Source organism: Sorghum bicolor, chromosome 3 (assembly GCF_000003195.3).
Source record: "Sorghum bicolor cultivar BTx623 chromosome 3, Sorghum_bicolor_NCBIv3, whole genome shotgun sequence".
NCBI classification, from domain to species: domain Eukaryota; kingdom Viridiplantae; phylum Streptophyta; class Magnoliopsida; order Poales; family Poaceae; genus Sorghum; species Sorghum bicolor.
Window position 1 is genome coordinate 55,428,967 of NC_012872.2, and position 20,435 is coordinate 55,449,401.

The 20,435-nt window shown below is 40.3% G+C and overlaps 1 protein-coding gene across 1 annotated transcript; it reads left to right on the forward strand.

Annotated features, from left to right (window-relative positions):
* Positions 7,951 to 13,832, forward strand: LOC8084820 (GDSL esterase/lipase At1g28600). Its single transcript, XM_002455902.2, has 5 exons — positions 7,951 to 8,371; positions 9,384 to 9,593; positions 10,798 to 10,946; positions 11,027 to 11,303; positions 13,028 to 13,832. The coding sequence occupies exons 1-5, from the start codon at positions 7,999 to 8,001 to the stop codon at positions 13,330 to 13,332; spliced, it is 1,314 nt and encodes a 437-aa protein (XP_002455947.1). The 5' UTR covers positions 7,951 to 7,998; the 3' UTR covers positions 13,333 to 13,832.

The following is a 20,435-nucleotide window of genomic DNA, read 5'->3' on the forward strand; positions in this document are numbered from 1 at the left end:
CAGATATATGTTTCGGGAAGTGCTACAAAATTATGAAACGATAATAGGGCCTTGTTCAGTGGCCGAAACGAAAAGTTTTCGGTGTAGCATTTTCGTTTGTTTCTAGTAAATATTGTCCAATTATGGACTAACTAGACTCAAGATTCATTTCACGATTTACAAGCAAATTGTGTATTAGTTTTTGTTTTTTTACTATATTCAATGCTTCATGCATGTACCGTAAGATTCGATGTGACGGAAAATCTTGAAAAGTTTTTGGTTTTGGGGTGAACTAAACAACGCCGAAACCTGATAAATGAACAAGGAAACCTTACGTATATAATGAAACGAGCGAGAAAAGTTTTTGGTTTTGGAGTGAACTAAACAACGCCGAAACCTGATAAATGAACAAGGAAACCTTACGTATATAATGAAACGGAGCGAGGATGTACATATTATATTACATATATAAATTCGTTATGCACGAATTCAAATATATGTGCCTAGGTCTGGTGCATTTGGTTCCATAAATATTCACTAGAGTGTTTGGTTGGATGGATAAGTTGAACCTAAGATATCCACAATAAAGAATATTCTAGGTAGATGTTGAGATCGTGCCCTCAAAAATCTGACGGATGAGCTTATCCATGCTTTCTATTCTTTATCATTAGCAAATAAATTAAGAATTATTAGTATGTTATATTATTAATTAGTAATTATGATGAAAAGATAACTTTTGATGAGTGTTAATATGTTGATTAGCGCATGTTTTGTGTGACAACTTGAGTAGTATAGTGTTAAATAACATATTTTATTTTTAATCAGTGATTATAATGACAAGATTAGTGTCGGTGCATATTTTTTAGTGTATAATTAGTTATTATTATTTTTAAATAATAGATATAATAAGTTAAGTATTCTCATTGCATCCAACCAAACAGAAAAAATAGCTCACCCCATCCATCTAACCAAACAGACAACATGGATATCTATATCCCGAAATCTCTTGATGGCCATATCCCATCCAGCCTTGTCCTCAAACCAAATGCCTAGGTGAAGAACAAAAGATGAGAAAAATATTGCTTCCCAGCAAGTACTCCCAAACAGTATATTTTGTTTTCAGGATGGGGAAAAACTCCTAAAAAATGATGAGGTCGTTACTCACTCTTCAAGTTGGCATTACTGAGAAGAAATAAGAAAAAAGAAAGTGACGTCTCCTGCTGCTGTCCAAACCTAGAGAGTACTGTAGAGAGGGACACACCAATAATTGCAAGAATAAAATCAGCCCGCCCAAACCCAAGATGCATGCCGTGTGTGTGGATTGTGATGTCTGAGTCGTATCTTGAATTAAATCCAAGCCATAGCTGCCGCTCCTTCGATGCCGATGCCGATGCCGATGTCGTCGGGTCCGGTGATCCACCGGCGGCACTTTTTGAGAGCCGGGAAAGGGAAAGGGAACAACAGGACAGGGAACGGTCCAAGGCTTGAGACACGAGAGATCGGGTGGGCGATCGGAGGCTGCTGCAAGTTACAGTGACAACTCACAAGTGAAGTGATGATGCGTCATGCGTGATGGTTCACGATGGTAGTCCCTGTCAGCTTCATCGGGACGGAGACGGACGGACATATCATCAGGCTCAGATACGGTGTGTAGGATTAGGATTACTCAACTTTACAACATTGACGCCTCGTAACACAGCATGATTAAACTAATAATTACATTATATTAAGGTTCTTTTCCAGCCAAAAAATTGTGTGTGCATACTTGCTACTTAATAAAATATTGTGTGTGTGCATACTATCTCTGCTAAACGACGACTGAAGAAGCCCTGAGCACTTCACTTGTAGCGCTCATATATGGATTTTCAAAAGCAATCGTTTTTAATTATTAATAATTTTTTTTGCCGTCGTACGTCCCCTTTTGGATTTGACCGGAGGAGGAATCGTCGTTGGGTTGGGTGGCGGGGACACCGGCCGGCCGGAATCCCACTCCGGGGGGCCCACCGGGCACCGGCATTTGGAGCATCATCTATTCCTCTGGTGGTTGCCTTGCTCTGCTCCTGCCGCGCGTGGTCAACTCCGCGCTATGGACGGACGGACGGCTATCCTTCCGTCTGTGGGCGGCCAGCGACGGTGGGAGTCGCTGTTAAGCAGTGCGTGGCACTAAAGATGCGGATGCACGCACGCACGCGGCGCACAGCAGCTAAGTTCCCGGAACATAGGGTACGTAGTATGGGAACGTGGTACGCGGTACGACATTCTCATAAACTATAGAACGTAGGGGGTATATAGCTTCGTCTCGTTCCTTTAAGTTGCGGAACGCGTTCCACTTTCTAAAGGACCGTGTTTGGGACGTAGTGGTTGGCTCAGGTAGTTTTACATGTTGTTTTGAACCAAATGAGTTCGATTTCTAACGTGATATAGTTTACTATTATATTTTTGTTTCATTTAGGGCTGTCCAACTCCAACCTTTTGGCTCATTGCATGTGTAGGCGAATGAGTCAATCACCATCTAGATTTTTCGCCGACCGCTCATGGATGGGCACGGCGCAGTATGCACACACCACGAAGTTCTATAGTCGTTTGGGACTGACGTTCCTATGATTGCTCCTATATATGATTCGTGTTCCACCGCATTTGGAAACGATGTTTCATGATGTTCCCGTTCCACGTTTCGGGACGAAGTTCCCGGAACGGGGAACGTACCCATGTTCCCGTACCCCGGCTATGTTCCCGTACCCCGCCTGCTAAGGTCCGCTTCACCAATGCAATGAGCCATCGGCTGATGGTGGCTCGCACCAGTCGTCACGTCGACGGCGAACGGCATGCACAGCATGGGACGTTTCCTGTAGTGTAGTGTAGGTGTGCCGGGGCTGACCCCAAGCGCATGGTAGCTTCGTGCCGGGGCCTACTACTCTTTCTTCCGGCTGTGCACGGTCCACATGCTGACGACTCCCGGGACCTCACACGCGACCGACCGGTCGTGTGCTCCTGATGGGCGGCGCGGCGGTCCACGGGCTTCCATTCCATCGCTAGCTCCAGCTACCAGAACTGCCCACCTGTGCCGATGAAATCTGCCGGCCGGGCTAGGGGCTACTAATCAAAACGAGGACGTACAGTACGTTCTATCCTAATTTTCTAGGACTATCCCTCACAAGATGAGAATCTCGGTGATATGGCCGGCCACCAAGATTTGGCTTCCGCGTGCCTTTCCCCGATCGATCGTTCGCCCCCATTCCTCACATCCCACCACGCCACGCACGCAGTCGCGCAAGGAAAGGAAAGAAAAGAAAAGCTCCAGGAATGGTATATCCTACTCCCCGGCCGGTATCATTCATTCACGGCTGGCCCTGCCTATCACACGACTCGGCTGTGTATCCTGTGATCCGATTCCGACGGCGACGGTGGTCCTAGTCGTGGACCGAGCTCCAGCCACGACCCGTCTGTGAGTTGTCCTTGTCCCATCGCGCGGCGCGCCGGCCGGTGCTTGGGATCGGCGACGGTCCGTCCAGTCCAGCGCCATGTCAACCCACTGCTACCACCACGAGCTTCTCGTGTCCGCAGCAGCAGCAGCAACCGTACCGAGCGAGTTGCGCACCGCGCGGCGCAAGTCCAAGCGTACCTGCCACAAGCTCCTGTCCGTGCCACGAAAAGACAGAGAGAATTCCCTCATCATCTCCTGGCTGTCCGGCCAAATGGCGTCGCCGCCCGTCGGGTCGAGCCACCACCAGAAAAGGATTCTTTTCCGTGTATGTGGCGTGCGGCCGCTCTCGTTTTTCCTCCCTCAGCCGCAGTGCATGCGTCTCTGCAGCACAAGTCCTGGATTCACCTGCTACGGCTAGATCCGGGCCGCGGTTGTAAACTTCTGACCAAGGAATTTGACTCAGCCGTACGCAACAACCATATAGGACTCCAGTCTCCAGAGTCCAGACCATCTTTTTTTTTTACTACTGTACTTCCTAGTCCCTACTATATATACAAGTACGGAGTACTACCGAATTTAAAGCAATGAAACAGAATTCGGGGTTACAGGGAAGAAACCATATTCGACGAAAGCAGTGAGCAATTAAATATTATCTTCTAAAGTCCACTGAAAAATACAATAAAAGGTGACGAAAGCTTAAAAAAGAGAGCAAATGCCTAATTTGGAAACTCCAGTCCCTTTGGGATTTAGGGTTTCCATCCCTGGATTTTGGTCCCTTTGTTTCTAAAGGAGCCTGAAGAGAGATTCATTTTTACCCTTTATTATAGGAAAAATACATTAGGTTTATCAAAACTTACTTCCCATGGTTCCATTACTTCCTTTATATGCATCAATTGATGTCCAGTTTATTTTACACCGAATTTTAAAATGTATCACGCTTTGACATGGAAGTAATATTTAATACTGAGTTTGACCTTATTTAGTTGAGAATTGAGTTTAATCTTACTCAGTTAAGTTTGAGTCCTGTATGTTCAGCATTCAGCGTCACATGCAAGAATTTAGCAATAGAGCACATAAACATCATTGTCGTGTTTTGTCAAATTTTAAGCTCACTACTTAACATATTTTTAACACACTAGGTGTCACACGCTCGAGCCGACACTTGGGCCGACGAAGGTTAGGTCTTTCATGAGCCACTAGGATCTCGAGAGAATAGGACCCATAATAAGTCTGGCGCAAGAGACCCCCTATGTGTCCTCCTCGTCTCGGAGACGCCAAATCTAGAATAGGCGCCGGAGGAGAGGGCTAGCAGCAGTGCGATGCAATCACCACTCGGTATCATCTTGCCCTTGAACAACGCGGGCATAGGATGAAATCATTTCACTGGATTTTTAAGTCTATGATTTATATAGTTGTAGATTTAGAGTGACTTTGGCATTTACAAACATTATGACAATCCTAAGTTGTTTCAGCAAGATGTAGCCATATGAATCCAGATCCCTAGTTCTAAGTGTATTTATCATTATAAGCATTTTAGAACATCTTCAAGAGACTCTCTATATCCTCTAAATGCTAGATATAGAGATTTTGGTAAAAAAAAACATTCCAACAACTTCTCTAAATAATTATCCAAATATAGGCATATTCTATTCTGAGTTTTTCGCTAGCTAAAAATAGAAGACAAGAATGACTCTCTAGAATATGCATGAGATAGAAAAACTATTGCAAAAATATGTAGAAAATGATTTTTATACAGATGACTCTCTAGATAATGATTTAGAGAGTATAATTAGGCTCTTAAAGATGCTCTCATACATATACTTTTTTTTTGCTGCCTACCATTAGGAGTGAAGGATACTCGGATAGCCATTTACTGCCATTCGGCCAGGTTTGAGCCTTTGAGGAGAGGTGAAGGGGGCCGAGCTCAATCACCATTCGACACAAAATTAGGACGACAACGATGTCCTTTTTTTTAAAAAAAAGACGACAACGATCCTGGGAATATCTATAACCCCGGGTTTTCCATATATTTAATTACAGAACTGTACATGACGTGAACGTGTGTGGTTTGCTGGTGATTGTATTGCATAATGCCAATTGTTATATGTGGCTATGCCAAAGTAAAGAGAGAGTTTCCGAGAGTTTCTAATCTTTTCGATCTAACTTTTTTTTTTGGCAAGAATGTCTATTTTTTTATCAAGAATAGAAACAACCTATCTTTAAGAGTTCCTAATCCCATCTCCCAAATCTGTTGGCACTTGAAAAAATCACCGAAAGCACGGATCTTTGCGCATATGCAAGACACGCGTATCGGTCTCCCAATCTAAGGTGCAACGACATGGCAAAAAATAAAGGGCAGAAAAGGGTTCTTGATACAAATATACAAGAAAGAAAGAATCTATAAAAGTGGTTAGGATAATTTAGAAATAGTATATGATTATTGATTAAAATTGTCTTCTATATTTCAGGAGTGAATTATTAGAAACGGTTAGAGACGATCTTATTATTTCTTCCAATAACTTTTAGTAAGTCGGAAAACTCTATGGTTTTGAGAAGAATTTGTTAAGAACTCTTGGAGATGCTCAAGAAAAAGATATACTCCCTTCGTCCTAAAAAAATACAATTATCACTTTTTAAGAAATTATATAATTAAAAGTTTCACCAAAGTTACAAACAATTAGTAACATATACAAAATAAGTACCATTATATTAATTATAAAATGTTTTATAGTAAACTTAGTTGGAGACATAAAATGTTAACAATATTTACTATAAACTTGTTCAAACATAAGCTAGTTTGACGTGTACAGATCCAATGATAGATGAAATGAGTACTTCTATCGTTCTAAAATAAATCAATTTGTTTAAGTTATCTCAAATCAAGTTTTATTGACTTATATTAAATCTTGGCACAGTATATCCACAAATTACACATAAAAAATCTGAAATAAAAAAACATAATAATCTATCCAAATTCTTCCATCGTCTTCTTCCCCAATGGCTTTCCAAGAACACAAGAGTCAAAGTGTAGTCTCATGCTGAATTCAATGACCAACCCTTAAACTTTGGACATACCGCAAGATCTAACATTTTAGAACCAGTCCAAAACGCATCTAAATCGTTAAAAGAATATCAATAGTTGCATCTAACTGAACATGGTTGGATATGATAAAATTAAAGAAGTCATCGTAGGAAACACGATCCCTGTCGGAAATCATTTGATTTCACCAGAATATTTATTTGACTAAAACTTAAGCAATTGTGAGAAAAAATGGATCCCCTCTCCTCCTTATCTCCGCCCGATGCATTGGAGGGAAAGAAGGATAGGGGCCTAGGTGCGGCGGTGGCGATGTGGCGCGAAAACGAGAGCCTCAGTGGCGAAGGCGACGGCTATGTGACCCTACGATGTTTAAGTTTTATAAATTTAACTAAATTTCTAGAAATAATATTAAAGTTTATGATACAATATTAATATGATTAGACACACCACAATTTCTTTTTTACAGAATACTTATTGGTACCATAGATGTTAGTAATTTTCTAATAGTGTAAAACTTTACAAATATTTTGACTTATTATAATTCTAAAAGTTGATTAAAGAGACAGATATGACAGCTCTGGTGGAGTGTGTGTCTGTAACGGCGGCAAGTTGCAGCCACGGTCCACGAAGATGTGACGAAAAAGGCCCGTCTGGAGTAGGAAGCCTCCGGGCGCCGTGGCTCGCAGGAGAACCGAGACGGACAACAGGAACCGGTGCCGGCGAACACGCACGACGTCGCGACGAACGCCAAGTCCTCGAGCGTTCATGTCGTGATCCGGCGGAGTCGCGGCAGATCCAAATCGCCCGTGTCGCAACCCGTGCGCCGCGCGTGACGTCGCCGTGGCCAACAGAAAACGAACTAACAGGCGCAACAAAAATGCCGCCGCGGCAGAAAGCGCCAGCGCGAAGGCTCTCCGAGCCCGACCGAGCCGAGACGAGACGCGGGGCTGGAAATCGTCGGCGTCGTCCGCGCGGCGCCGCTGCCATTCCTGGGTCTTGTTTAAGATTTATTGTCACGTTGAATTTTGAGTATACGTATGAAGCATCAGATAGAGACGAAAACAATGAGATAAATTTTTTAAATTTAGTTAGTCTATAATTAAATAATATTTGTTAAATAAAAATGAAAATGCTACTTCCTGCTCTCCGTCGGGTACGATACTAAATTCTAAAATCTTTTTCAACTAAACTGATGGACGGACGGACGGGGGCCGATCCGCGGCCGCCGAACCGCCGGCCGCCACAGGACACGGGCCACGCGTGAGAGAGAAAAGAAAAGAAGATGGCACCCGATCAAAATCAAATCAAATCCCCAAACCTCCTTTGAAAGAAAGAAAAAAGCGAAGCATGAAATGGAAGTAAATAAATAGATGTATTATATTAAATAAAACTCTATAAAAAAACGAAAAAAATGTTTTCCAGATAGGAGGAGCAAACTGTAAAAAGCGTGCGGACGGATCAATGGACGGCTCCGCCGTCCGTCTCCTCCCTTTAAAACCGCTGCCCCTCCGCCTCCGTCGTCTCGTCCGTTCCCCCTCCCTCCTCCCCCACTCCCATGTCAACGGCCACCTCGCCGTCGTCCCCGTCCCCGTCCCCGTCTCCCTCTTCTGGAACCCGCCCTCTGCTCCGGATCGGCGCGGCGCGTCGTTTCGCCATGGCATTTCCGTCGCGGGCGGCTCTGCTCTTCGCGGGGGTGCTCTTAGTGGTGTTGGCGGCGGCGCCGGCGGCGGAAGCGGGAGCGGGAGGAGGGAGCGTCTGCTTCGACCGGGTGTTCAGTTTCGGGGACTCGCTCACGGATACCGGCAACTTCCTGCTCTCCGTGCCCGACGACTTCCCGGACCCCGCGCGGAACCTCCCCTACGGACAGACCTTCTTCGGCCGCCCCTCCGGCCGCTACTCCGATGGTCGCAACCTGCTCGACTTCTTCGGTAACCTCTTCCCTCGCCGCCCAACCCTCTCTCCTTACCTTACTTACTTGTTTGTTATCAGCGCTTGCTGCTCGTTCTCGCCGTCGTTCGTCCTGATTAATGGGGATGGAATCTCCAGGACTTTTTCCGTGCGAATTCAAACTTTACTACTACTCCATGGATTTTCTCCCTACAGTAATAATAGTAAGATTTCGTAGAAATATACTGTATTTCTGGTGTCAACTCTGCCTAATTAGATTGATTGTTGCCTTCCTCTTCGCTTCCTTCCTTGCCGCGTACTCGTCCACCATATGATGGCAGGGGATGGGAGTCGCTAGTCGTTTGATTTTTCTTCAAGCGAGACTGGTCATCGATCCTTTTTAGGAGGCGCCGCCAGTGCCTTGGTGGTGAGGCAAATATAGTATGGCCAGTTATGCTATTTTTTTGGGCCCCTGTCTCCAGCTAGAACATGTTCCTCCTACTGAGGTTGGGAATTTGTTAACTGTGGGGTTTGCACAAAAATAGGCCTTCTAATTGCAGCTGGAAACGTCCATATGGGGTCAATGAAATGTTTTCTAAGCACATGCGAGAACATGCTCGGTTTCAGAATTCATGAATTATAAGCAGCTCCATCCATCTCTCTGCCTTTTCTAATATTATATATTATAGTCTGCCTTTTCAATATTACATACTAGTCACATATAATAAAATCTGGAGATCTCATGAGCTGGGAAGAAACATTCAAGTGCAAATACCCAGCTTGTACAGGGTGTATCAGCATAAGTTGGTTGCCTTTCCCATTTCTCCCCAACCACTAGACACTGGTGGCATCATCTCCTTGAACTAGCGCACAATTGGTAGCTCCAACTACCAGTTAAATTGGTGACACTCATCACGTGGTCAACACTTATTATATCAGCCTTTCATTTCCCACTCATTTATCATTCTGGGCCTTTTTCATGTTTCCACATCTGATTACTTGTCCTGTCCTAACTGTGTCCTTGACATGTGTTTGTTCTCTTGTTAAATGCAGCGGAGGCATTTGGGATGCCATATGTGCCACCGTACCTTGGCGGCGGTGACTTCCAGAATGGTGCAAACTTTGCAGTCGGCGGGGCAACTGCCCTCAATGGCTCGTTCTTCCGTGAACGTGGCGTGGAGCCTACATGGACACCTCACTCCCTTGATGAGCAGATGCAATGGTTCAAGAAGCTTCTCCCATCCATTGCATCGTCTGAGACAGGTAAGTGACTTCCTGAGTTATCTGTTTGGTCACAGTTCCTTTTTCTGCAAGGCGTTTGATGAAATGGAACCATTACCTGTTAACAGGTTTATTAATGATGTCAATGAAACATGTGATTGGTGGCTTTACATTATGCTAATAAAGATGGCGAAGTAGTGCATTCATGCTGAAAACATGATGGCCATCTCTCAAAAAGTTTGTTTACTGAGAACTACTGTTTGAGTGTTTTCAACTTGTGACTTGTGAGGAAGCACTGTGTGGTTGACAGAGATTGTAGTTGACTTGTAGCAAATGCTCACCTGATAATGGCAAACAAAATTTACTTAGTTGTGCCTTCTATTGGGTGAAACATGTGCTTTAAAGTTTGAAATATGTTCTGGTGGCTTGCTGTGGACTTATGACAGGCATGCGGGTGGGAATTATGGTTGCTTTTTAGCACCAAAACATTTGTTACAATTGCCAAGAGATTCGATAGTAATCATTTGCTGATTTTTCAAGGGAAAGCATAAAATATTTACCAAGTTTTGAAATGAATTTTGTCCCATTTGACTGTTTTAGCTAATACAATCAGCTGTATTTATTAATGATATTATTGCAAACAACAACAACAATTCCTTTCAGTCCCAAGCAAGTTGGGTAGGCTAGAGTTGAAACCCAACATGAGCCCTTAATCATGGTTCAGGCATGTCAATAGGTGTTTTCCAAGCACTCCTACTAAAGCACATGTCTTTAGGTATATCCCAATCTTTCAAGTCTCTTTTTATTGCCTCCCCCCACGTCAATGGTCTTCCCCTATCTCTCCTCACATTATTATCTTGACTTAGGCTTTGTTTAGTTCACGAAAATTTTTGGGTTTGGCTACTATAGCACTTTTGTTTGTATTTGGTAATTATTGTCTAACCATGGAGTAACTAGGCTCAAAAGATTCGTCTCGCAAATTATAGACAAACTGTGCAATTAGTTATTTTTTATCTATATTTAATGGTCCATGCATGCGTTCAAAGATTCGATGTGATGGGGAATCTTGAAAGTTTTTGGGAACTAAACAAGGCCTTAGCATTATCGCAAAAACGTTATCCGAAATTTTAAATTTTTACGAGAATCACTATAGTGCGCCATAGTTGGTTTCATGGAATTAGTTATCAAACACAACACAATTTAGAGTTCTCAAAACTCAATCCACTGAAATTTTAATTGTATGCAGAGCAAAAGGAAATAATGTCCAAGTCACTTTTCTTTGTGGGAGAGGTTGGTGGAAATGATTACAACCATTTAATCGTTAGGCAGAAATCTCTTGATGAGCTACATGAAGTTGTTCCTAATGTTGTTGGTGCCATAAGCTCGGCCATCGTGGTATGTATGTGTGTCCCCCTTTCTAGTGAGGTAATGTTTGGACTGTAAGCATTTGCATTAAGAGTTTGCATGCTTTTCAGGATCTTATAAATCTTGGAGCAAAGAAGTTAGTTGTTCCAGGGAACTTCCCAATAGGGTGTGTCCCATTATATCTTGCAATCTTTCAGAGCCAAAAGGAGGATTACTACGAGGAACAAACAGGCTGCATTAAGTGGCTTAATGAATTTGCTGAGTACCACAATAGGATGCTTCAGGAGGAGTTGGAGAAACTCAGGAATCTTCACCCTGATGTGACCATCATTTATGCTGATTATTATGGCGCTGCACTGAACATATTCCGTGCCCCACTCCAGTTTGGTGAGTACCATTTTCAATCGAAACAACAATATAAAACATATAATACGAGTGATGTTGACTTTCTGTTCTGAGTGGGTGATTGCACCTGTTATATTGTTTGATACATGGAAATGTTTCAAAAATACTGAAAAACTGAAGACACTGTCACATGTTCAAAAGATCTGGCATCACCTAGATTTCTTGATTGCATAGTACATTGTTTGGGACAAACCAAAAGAAGATTCAGCATGTATCTTTTATACACTATTATTGTTCTGCGTCCATTTGGTTTCACATGGTGCCATATGTATCCTTTTGTTAGGTTTTTGGAATTTACAGATGTGCATTTTCTATTATCCCTTACATACATTGTTTTTGTTGAAGGCTTTAGAATTTGCTGTAGGTCAAGTATTGCTTCATTCATTTACATTAGCCTTAGTTCATGAGTCTCCAAGTTGAATTTGAATTACTCCCTCCGACCTGTAATATAGTGCTTTCTAGCATTCAAATTTTGTCCTCAAATATAGTGCATTCTAGAGGACAAACACCAATTTTACATTAAATATTTTCCATTTATGAACCAATCACCATTAATCATGTTGATGATAGCGTCTGATTAATTAAGAAATAAAATGAGGGTACAATGGTACATGCGTCTTTTATGATTTCTCTTAATTTGTCTCAAAATTTCTAGAATGCACTATATTATATGACAGAGGGAGTATGTTATGTTTTGAGAACTGATGCTTAATTGGTTATGCACAAGATATACATGATAGTTTGTGCTAGTCAGAGCATATAGCATTTATTTTTGTTTGGTTAGTGCTATAAGTTGTGGACGAGATATGCAAGTCTTGCTTAATTTTACGGATCTTGCTTTCTATGGAGACAAGATGAGCCTCTAAGTTGGATGTGGACAATATTATTATCACTTTATTGATTAGCTTGTATAACTTGGTAAATAAGCAATGGACACTTCTTATATAATTCATATCCCTCTGGTCCAGTTTATAAAGTATTTACGCATATCAACGTTCATACTTTACAATCTTTATTAAGCAATAATTTGGCTAACAATTTTTAACTATTATTATAACACAAACTTGATACTATTAGATTTGTAACCAAATATACCATCCAAATATACCATCTAACAGTCGTAAGTTTATAATTATAAACAATATAATGTAAAGTGCATGTCAAACTGCACCTTATAAATTGGACCGGAGGGAGTAATAATAGTATTATGTGACTGGACTTATTTTACCTATGCTAGACGTTAACATGGTTCAGTTACTTGTCAATCCAGTCTGCAACCTACAGGCAGAGCTTCTAATCAACTTTGAATTGTTCTACAGCACTTCATTACGAATGCTTAGCTCTTATTAGAGTGGCACCTAAACCAAAATAGTCAGAAATAATCCATGTTTTGTAGCTAATTATTGCTCGAGAAATTTTAGCCTGACTCTGTGTTCTTATTTGACATAAATTTCAGTATCATGCATATATTCCCTCATCCTTAAACCTATGGTTTTCTTTTTGTTGCCTACACCTATGGAGCATTATCTCATCATCTGCATGTTATATAATTGAACAGTGGCACTGAAGCTCAATTATATCCAAATAGGCTGCAGTAAACCAGCACAAGGAACCTAGCTAGAGAAGCTTAGACAAACGAAGCTATTCTATTACCTTCTCTGTTCTTCCATGATTTATTTACTAAGCAACAGGAGATGCTGTTGCAGGCTTCACAGTCCCACTGAATTCGTGTTGTGGAAGTGATGCTCCGTACAACTGTTCCCCTTCAATATTGTGCGGGCGTCCTGGATCTACAGTGTGCCCTGACCCATCAAAATACATCTCATGGGATGGTCTACACTTCACTGAGGCGAGTTACAAAGTTGTCATTCAAGGAGTACTCGGAGGGTATGCCAAACCTCCTCTTTCAGAAACCTGCAGGGGTGCGGAATTCAAAGTTTCTCAACTTCACCAATGTACAGATAATCCAACAAACACTGTATCATACGATGCTTTGAGCTCTTTTATTTGATCTGCTGAGCTCAAAAGCACATTTAGATTTCTGCTGGTAAAGAAGTGCATTTAGAGTTACAACGGGCAGTGTAGATGTTGCAGGCCCTAGCATCTTGGACACTTTCTCAAAGCCGAGAAGAGATCCATCGATCTAGAGTCATGTGTAGTTCTACAATCCACATTCGCTGCTGTGAGGAGGAGGAAAAAAAAAGGGGAGAGGAGTTTGTAGTGCAGAAATTTGCAATTGCTCAGTGCATTAATTTGCTCTGCTTAGCAGCTTACCCGACAGGTTGCAGAAGGGACAATGAAAGTTGACAGTCTCTGCAGGTGGTCATACTATATAGGAACCTAGATCTATAAATTCAGCTCCTGAGGCTGAGGGCAATGTATGCAGTACTTGATATGGGCTCAATTGCCTTCTAACAGATTCAAGCATATACACAATGTAGCTTCACTGATTCACATTGTCTTGCTTGATTCATAAATCATAATGCAACATTATTGTGTTCAAAACCAAAATTCTAGGGTCTCCAGCCTTCATATAGAGATTAACATTTTTCCTTTGTGCCGTTCTAGTTATTATTATCTAACAGTTATACACTATTACTGGTGCACTCGTTATCCGTTTGGTAGTTACATAATTAAAAACTTTGATCCTGTCATCTTGTGGTATTGGCCCTAGCTGCCAAGCAACAGGCGATCCATTGATGAGGATATACAATGTTCACTTCGCAAATTGGTGTCAAATGGTAGGTTCCGTTTGTAGTATATTCTCAAGCGCAGGAGTTCATTGGAATGTTGGATACTTGGATCTGTAAAAAAGGTGGTAACATATATGGACTTGTCTGTTTTGCACCTATACAGTTTTAAATCACTCATTAGCTTTCAGCTTAAGCTGAAAATAACCTGTCCGTCATGTCCTGCTTCTTGAGTAAAATGGCTGATAACATCACAAAATGACGTCAAAATCCGTTTGACCCGGAAGTGGAAATATTCAGTGTAATGGAATACACTAAAGTTTCAAAGTCCATTTGATCCGAGGGTCGAAATATTCAATGTAGTGGAATATACACTCAAGTTTGCTTCCGAATGGCAGATGACATTACAATATGACCTCAAAGTCTGTTCGATCGGAGAGTGGATATATTCAATGTAAATGACTGTCATCAACCACATTACAATATGACCTCAAAGTCTGCTCGACTGAACCTAATCATAACGGAGCGGCAAAGATGGCTTGGTATCTGTCGAATGCTTATTTCAACATATACACATTGGAAATATAATTTTAGCACAAAAAAAATAAGGTACTGAGCACTGAGCCTGAGCTTCATTATTTGGTCTGCTGAGCACTGAGACTGAGCTCAAGTGCATTAGAGTCTTAATGAGAAGTGTAGATGTTGCAGGGCCCAACATCAAAACTAAGAAGAGATCCGCTGATCTGGAAGCAAGTAGCTCTTTAATCCACTTTGACGCTGGTAGAAGGGAAAAAAAAAGAGATTTGTAGTGCAGAAATGTGTTCAGCTCTTCTCTAACTTAGGAGGTGTTTGAGACTGCTCTGTTCTACGTTTTTTTAGCTCCGCTCCACATTTTTTAGCCAAACGGTTTTAGCTCCACACACTTAGTTCGAGAAAAAATGGTGAAGTTGTGAGAGCACCTAAAGAGGTAATCCATAAACTCCAGTTTTTTTTAGAGCTGCTCCACGGTGGAGTTTGTGTAGCAGAGTTTGTGGAGTAGTCTTAAACACTCTCTTACTGTGATAGAAAATGGAAAGGAGCGCGTTAGTGCACTATGGGTCATGCTCCAAGGGACTGCATGACCATAGAATGTTCTTCCTTGGCCATTCTCTAGGCAATAGATATTAATACATTTATAATATAACATAGGAGCCGCATTTCAGTACTACTCAGTATTTTGCGGTGTTGAGTGTAGCACTGAGTGATACTGAAGGTAGATTGATCAACATTCTCTATGGTGTGATTCATCGAACAATGTTCATATTTAAAATCGACAGTCTAGGACCTCCAGACTTGGTTGTCTTTTGCTAGTTGCAAAAATTCAAGCTCGATGCATCTTGTGGCATACTGGCATGGACATGCCGAAGAGGAAATTGCATGTCCCACTATAAAGCAACAAGTGAAACATTATTAAAGTTTAATTTATGTAATCCTTTGCAACTTGGTCGAGTACCCTGTGGAAGTGGAATCACTCAAATCCTTATCCCTGGAATGTCAAGGCATTATCCATGCATTCAGATGTCAAGAAATTAGCTCGTCTGGGTGTGAAATCATCACAGTATTTGCTGAAACGGTCGAATGTGCATGCAAGGAATTACTTCGAAGATTTATCACGCTTATGTAGTTCATTGGAAGGAGGATTGTATAAAATGAAAAAGGCAATCACTGAAGGATTTGCGCCTATATTTTTAAGGCACACATAAACAGCAAAGAGCATGTGTATCAGGTCATGATGCATTGTTTCAAAAAAAAAAAAATCTGGTCGTGAAGCATGAGTAAAATGGCAATTGACATTACACCACGGTGATGTTGAAATCTGTATGATCTGAAAATGGAACAATTCAATGAAACTTGACTTTCACAATGGCACGAGCTCAACTTGTTTGCAGATTCATATGTGCTGTATGTGACAAACCTCCTTGAAAATTTTAGATCAGAGGTTAGACTGTATAGGAACTGTAACCGCATGCGTGTTGAAAACTACCAACGGGGCGAATGACAGCTGTTCATTTCAGTCACATGAATGCGACTCATAGGAACAAGTCCTTACTGACTAGTGTGACCAGATTAGTATACAACTCAGCTACGATTAGTGTACTTTATGTGTGTGTGTGTGGGTGGGGTGGGGGGGGGGGGTTGAAGAGTGGAACATATAGTGTATAGCTGAAATTTCTTCCAGTGTTCTTCTGAAAAAAATTGATTTGTGTGTATCCGTCAAATAACCAATCCATCAACATACTAGGAGGTGATGCAGACTATTTGCACTGTATGAACTGGTATTTCTACAAAGAATATCCTTAGTCAGCAAATGTGAAAGGAGGTTAGCAAGCACCTCTATTTTCCTCTAGTATGTGAACTACTTAAGCGTGGTAAATCTTCGAAGTATTTGAACTGTATGAACTGGTATTTTTTCTACAAAATATTTGCACTGTTTGTTTTATGGATCCAAAATCTGTTGTAAGTTTAGCTGTTTCTTTGATATTTTTTTTTCTGTCTTTCTTTGTCTCTTGAACTCTTTTAGCTCTCTGTATACCTGTTTTTGTTTTAATTATTAATAAAATTTCCTGTAGGGGTGCAATGCAAACCCCTCCAGTTCTATCCAAAAAAAAATTAACTAAATCTAACTAGTTTTACTGGCTAGAAATAACTAGAAACTCATACTCAAAAGTCAAAACTTGAACTTCGAAACATTACTGCCTACTTGATGGGAGTCATGATTCATGGACCATTAGGACTAAGTTCTAACTATTCCGTTGTGTGCCATTTGGCAGTTATAATGTTAAACATGATGAGCAGTTGTCACAAATGAAGTACTGAAAAGCGATTTGGTTTGAATCCCCTTTGAAAGAATGTGTCATTGTGGTGGACAGAAAGCTGATGACTGGTATGGCATGTATACTCCTTTTGCCGGCCGGAGAAGAGATCAAGTACGTCTTGCCATTTTGATTCCAGCATTCATTGTTAAGAGTACGCCGGTTCAAATTCATCGTACTCTCTGGCGTCACTGTAGCAGATATTCGTAGCGAACTGATGACCATCTGGGCTGATCCATTATATCAGAGATTGATACAGTGTATGTGTGCGGTTTGCGGAAAGTCAGAAACCTTGGTCTCAGTCCGAACAGGCACGAGACTTTGCCGATTCTATTCACAAAATCAAGGAGTTTTACAAGTAAGCGACCTTAGAAGCCCGCGTACAAAAACAAAGTGAATTACAGAAGGTTCATCACCTCTCTGAAAGTCTGAATACACATGTAATGATAATGCAACTAGTTGTTGTCATGCTTGCTTGGAGTTTCCATCGTCAACACAGGCTACTACTATACCGTCTCTTGGCAATTCATTGATTTGTAGATTTATTATGATGAAGTTTGGATGCAGCTATGGGGCAATTATAAATTATATGTAGTCGAATGTTTTGTATATTGAACTACTCGTGCTTTTGTATTTGACTGAGACAAAGAAATACTCTATGTACGAACTTGGGAAATTAAAAGCGGAGAGAACGAGAGAAAAGAGTTGTGTACTCATGAGTTTCGCATGATTATCAACTCTCTATTAATCATGAAATTAAATATTTTTAAAATCATAAAATAAAACTTTTTATTGAGAATAGATGTTTCATCCATGTTTCATTGAGAGTCTTGGAAACCACACAATGAAATTCTTAACCATCGATAGTATAATTCTCTCTTACATGTGTCTATTGATAGTATAATTCCTTATAAATCTCATCATATAAAGTTTGTACTATAACAATTAAAAATTATTAGCATAATTATTGATCAAAGTTTTGAAAGTTTAAATTTGATATGCGTGTGCGTCAGAGGTAGTATGTTCTAAAGGTCCCATGCTCATTTGTCATGTGAAGTTCAAAATAAAGTATACTTATATTAGTTTGTTGAGCCTAGCTATCATAATTACAATATTTTAAGAAAATTGTGCATTTATACTAAGCCTCCTAATTTGTTTCAATATGTTAGGTTGAAAGCCCTAGTTTGGTTTTGGATAATAGATGAAACCCAAGCACTAACCTTTATACTAAATGTGTGAATTAGATAAGGTTGGTACATGCCAAGTGGTGGAACAAGAGAAGATCATGGTGATGAATGTGATGACCACAAGATGATCAAGTGCTCAACTTGGAATGAAGAAAGAGAAAAACAAAATCATATGGAGATCAAGGTAAATGTATAAATAGGATTTTTGTTTTCGTGATCAAAACACCATAGAGGGTGTGATCACGTTTAGGATAGTTAGCCGTACTATAAAAAGAGAAATTCTTTGGCTAAGCGGTCTATCGAGTGTCACTAGGTGTTATTAATCATGTACATGCATTTAGAACCTAGTGTGCTAACTTAACCCTTGAAAATATTTATGAAAATATGCTAACACACGTGTACAAGGTGAAACACTTGATGGTTAGCACATTTGAGCAAGGATTGAATAGGTGAAGAGGAGTTGGGTCTCTCTCTCCCTTCCGCCGAGCTTGTGAGTGATCTTAGTAAGCAAAAGCATGACAACAACTACTTGTACAAAAAATTTGAATAAGACGAACGGTATAAGTTTAAAAGTAAAAACCATACTTTCAATGGGACGGAAGTGTTTTTTAAATGGTAGAAAGGAAGACATAGTGTGTCTTGTAGAGGTAGTTTAGTCCATTTCTATGTAAAAAAATGAAAAGGGTAGCTGAAGTGTTTTTTAGGAATCTGAAGTGTTGTTTTCAGCTGTTCATTGGTCTGAAAAGTCATGATTAAAAATACTGTTCGCTGATTTATTATAAGAGAAAAACACTATTAGTTAGCAGAAAAAATACGACTTATAAGACAAGTGAACAGACTGAACCAGTGGTGTTTTGTCAATTCACAAATTTTAAGAGTGCCATTTTCAGAACACCATAAGAAACTAGCTAGTGCTATTTCCCGAATTCTAAAGATGGCTCTTCCATGCTGCTGAGACTGGCCTGCCTTCATTCCATGCTGGGAGGCAATTCTGCATGTTTTCTTTTATAGGAAACAGGAGAGGTAGCCCCCTACTGATTAATATAGATTAATTAATAGCAGAAAAAGATGTGTCCAAGCAATAGAATTCAAGAAACGAAAAAGAACAGAAAAAATATTAAGAAGATCACAATTGGCGCTGTAACCATTTTTCTATAAGAGGGAAATATTTTTTTCTTCGCTCTATGGATAACCAGAGAACTCATTTTGAAAAATGCCCTGCAATTCTGCATGTTATTTCCCAATACGGCTCGATTCCATTTTTTCCCTTTTGCAGAGTACAAACAGATTGACGACCCATATATGATTTGATCTTATCGTTTCATTTTTTCTGTGTCCAAGGTCGTCTGTATTTATTGGTAAAGTAAGTACACATAGTTTTTGAAACAAGAAGTCTCTATATATTCCTGTATATTTTCTGCCTTCTTCAAACAAGAAAGAAAAATAAATCTAAATGCATGTACTCGCACATGCATATGCAGTTGAACGTGAACTTCGGCCCTGTTTAGTTCCTCAAATATTTTTCAAAGTTTTCAAGATTCCCAAACACATACACGAAGCATTAAATATAGATAAAAAAATAACTAATTACATAGTTCATCTGTAATTTATAAGACGAACTTTTTAAACTTAATTAATCTACGATTAGATAATAATTGCAAATACAAACGAAAGTGCGGCTACAATAGCACTTTACAAAAAATTTCACCAACTAAACAGCTCTTGGCAGCAGATGAACGCTAAGAAATTTGGAGTTGGAGGTCAATCAAGTAGAGCTAAGCCGCCAGGCATACGTTCGTTATTAACATTATTACTATCTGTACGTACACGTGTATAATAACAAACGCGCATGCAATTTGCAGTCAAGAGAAAAACGAATAGAAACGGCGAGCCACTTAGCCCCAGCTAGCTTCAAGCTGGACCGATCGATATACCGCCAGTGCACACACGTACGTGCAGCCGTACTCGATCGTTGATCCACTTCTCATATTGTGATCATATATCCTCACGCATGCAATTTCTTCAAACTGCACGCTACGACTACGATAATATATGCACGGTTATAGATGTACAACTGCAAGTTACTGTTTTTTCGAGAATGTGCAGCCACATATATAATTTCACTAAGGCTCGTTTAGATCATTGGAATTGAATTATTTTAATAATATAATTTAGACACATATTAATTAAGCTAATATAGTTTTATATAAATTACATTTGGATATTATTGTTGGTATACTTATGTGTTGTATTTCTACAATAGAGGAGTGAGTTGAAGAGCGTGTTATAAGTTATAAGGTAGAAATAGTACGGTGATCTATAGAAATCAATTTCTATTTTTCACCCTATGAATTTAAGACATACTTATATGTGAATTTTTGGAAA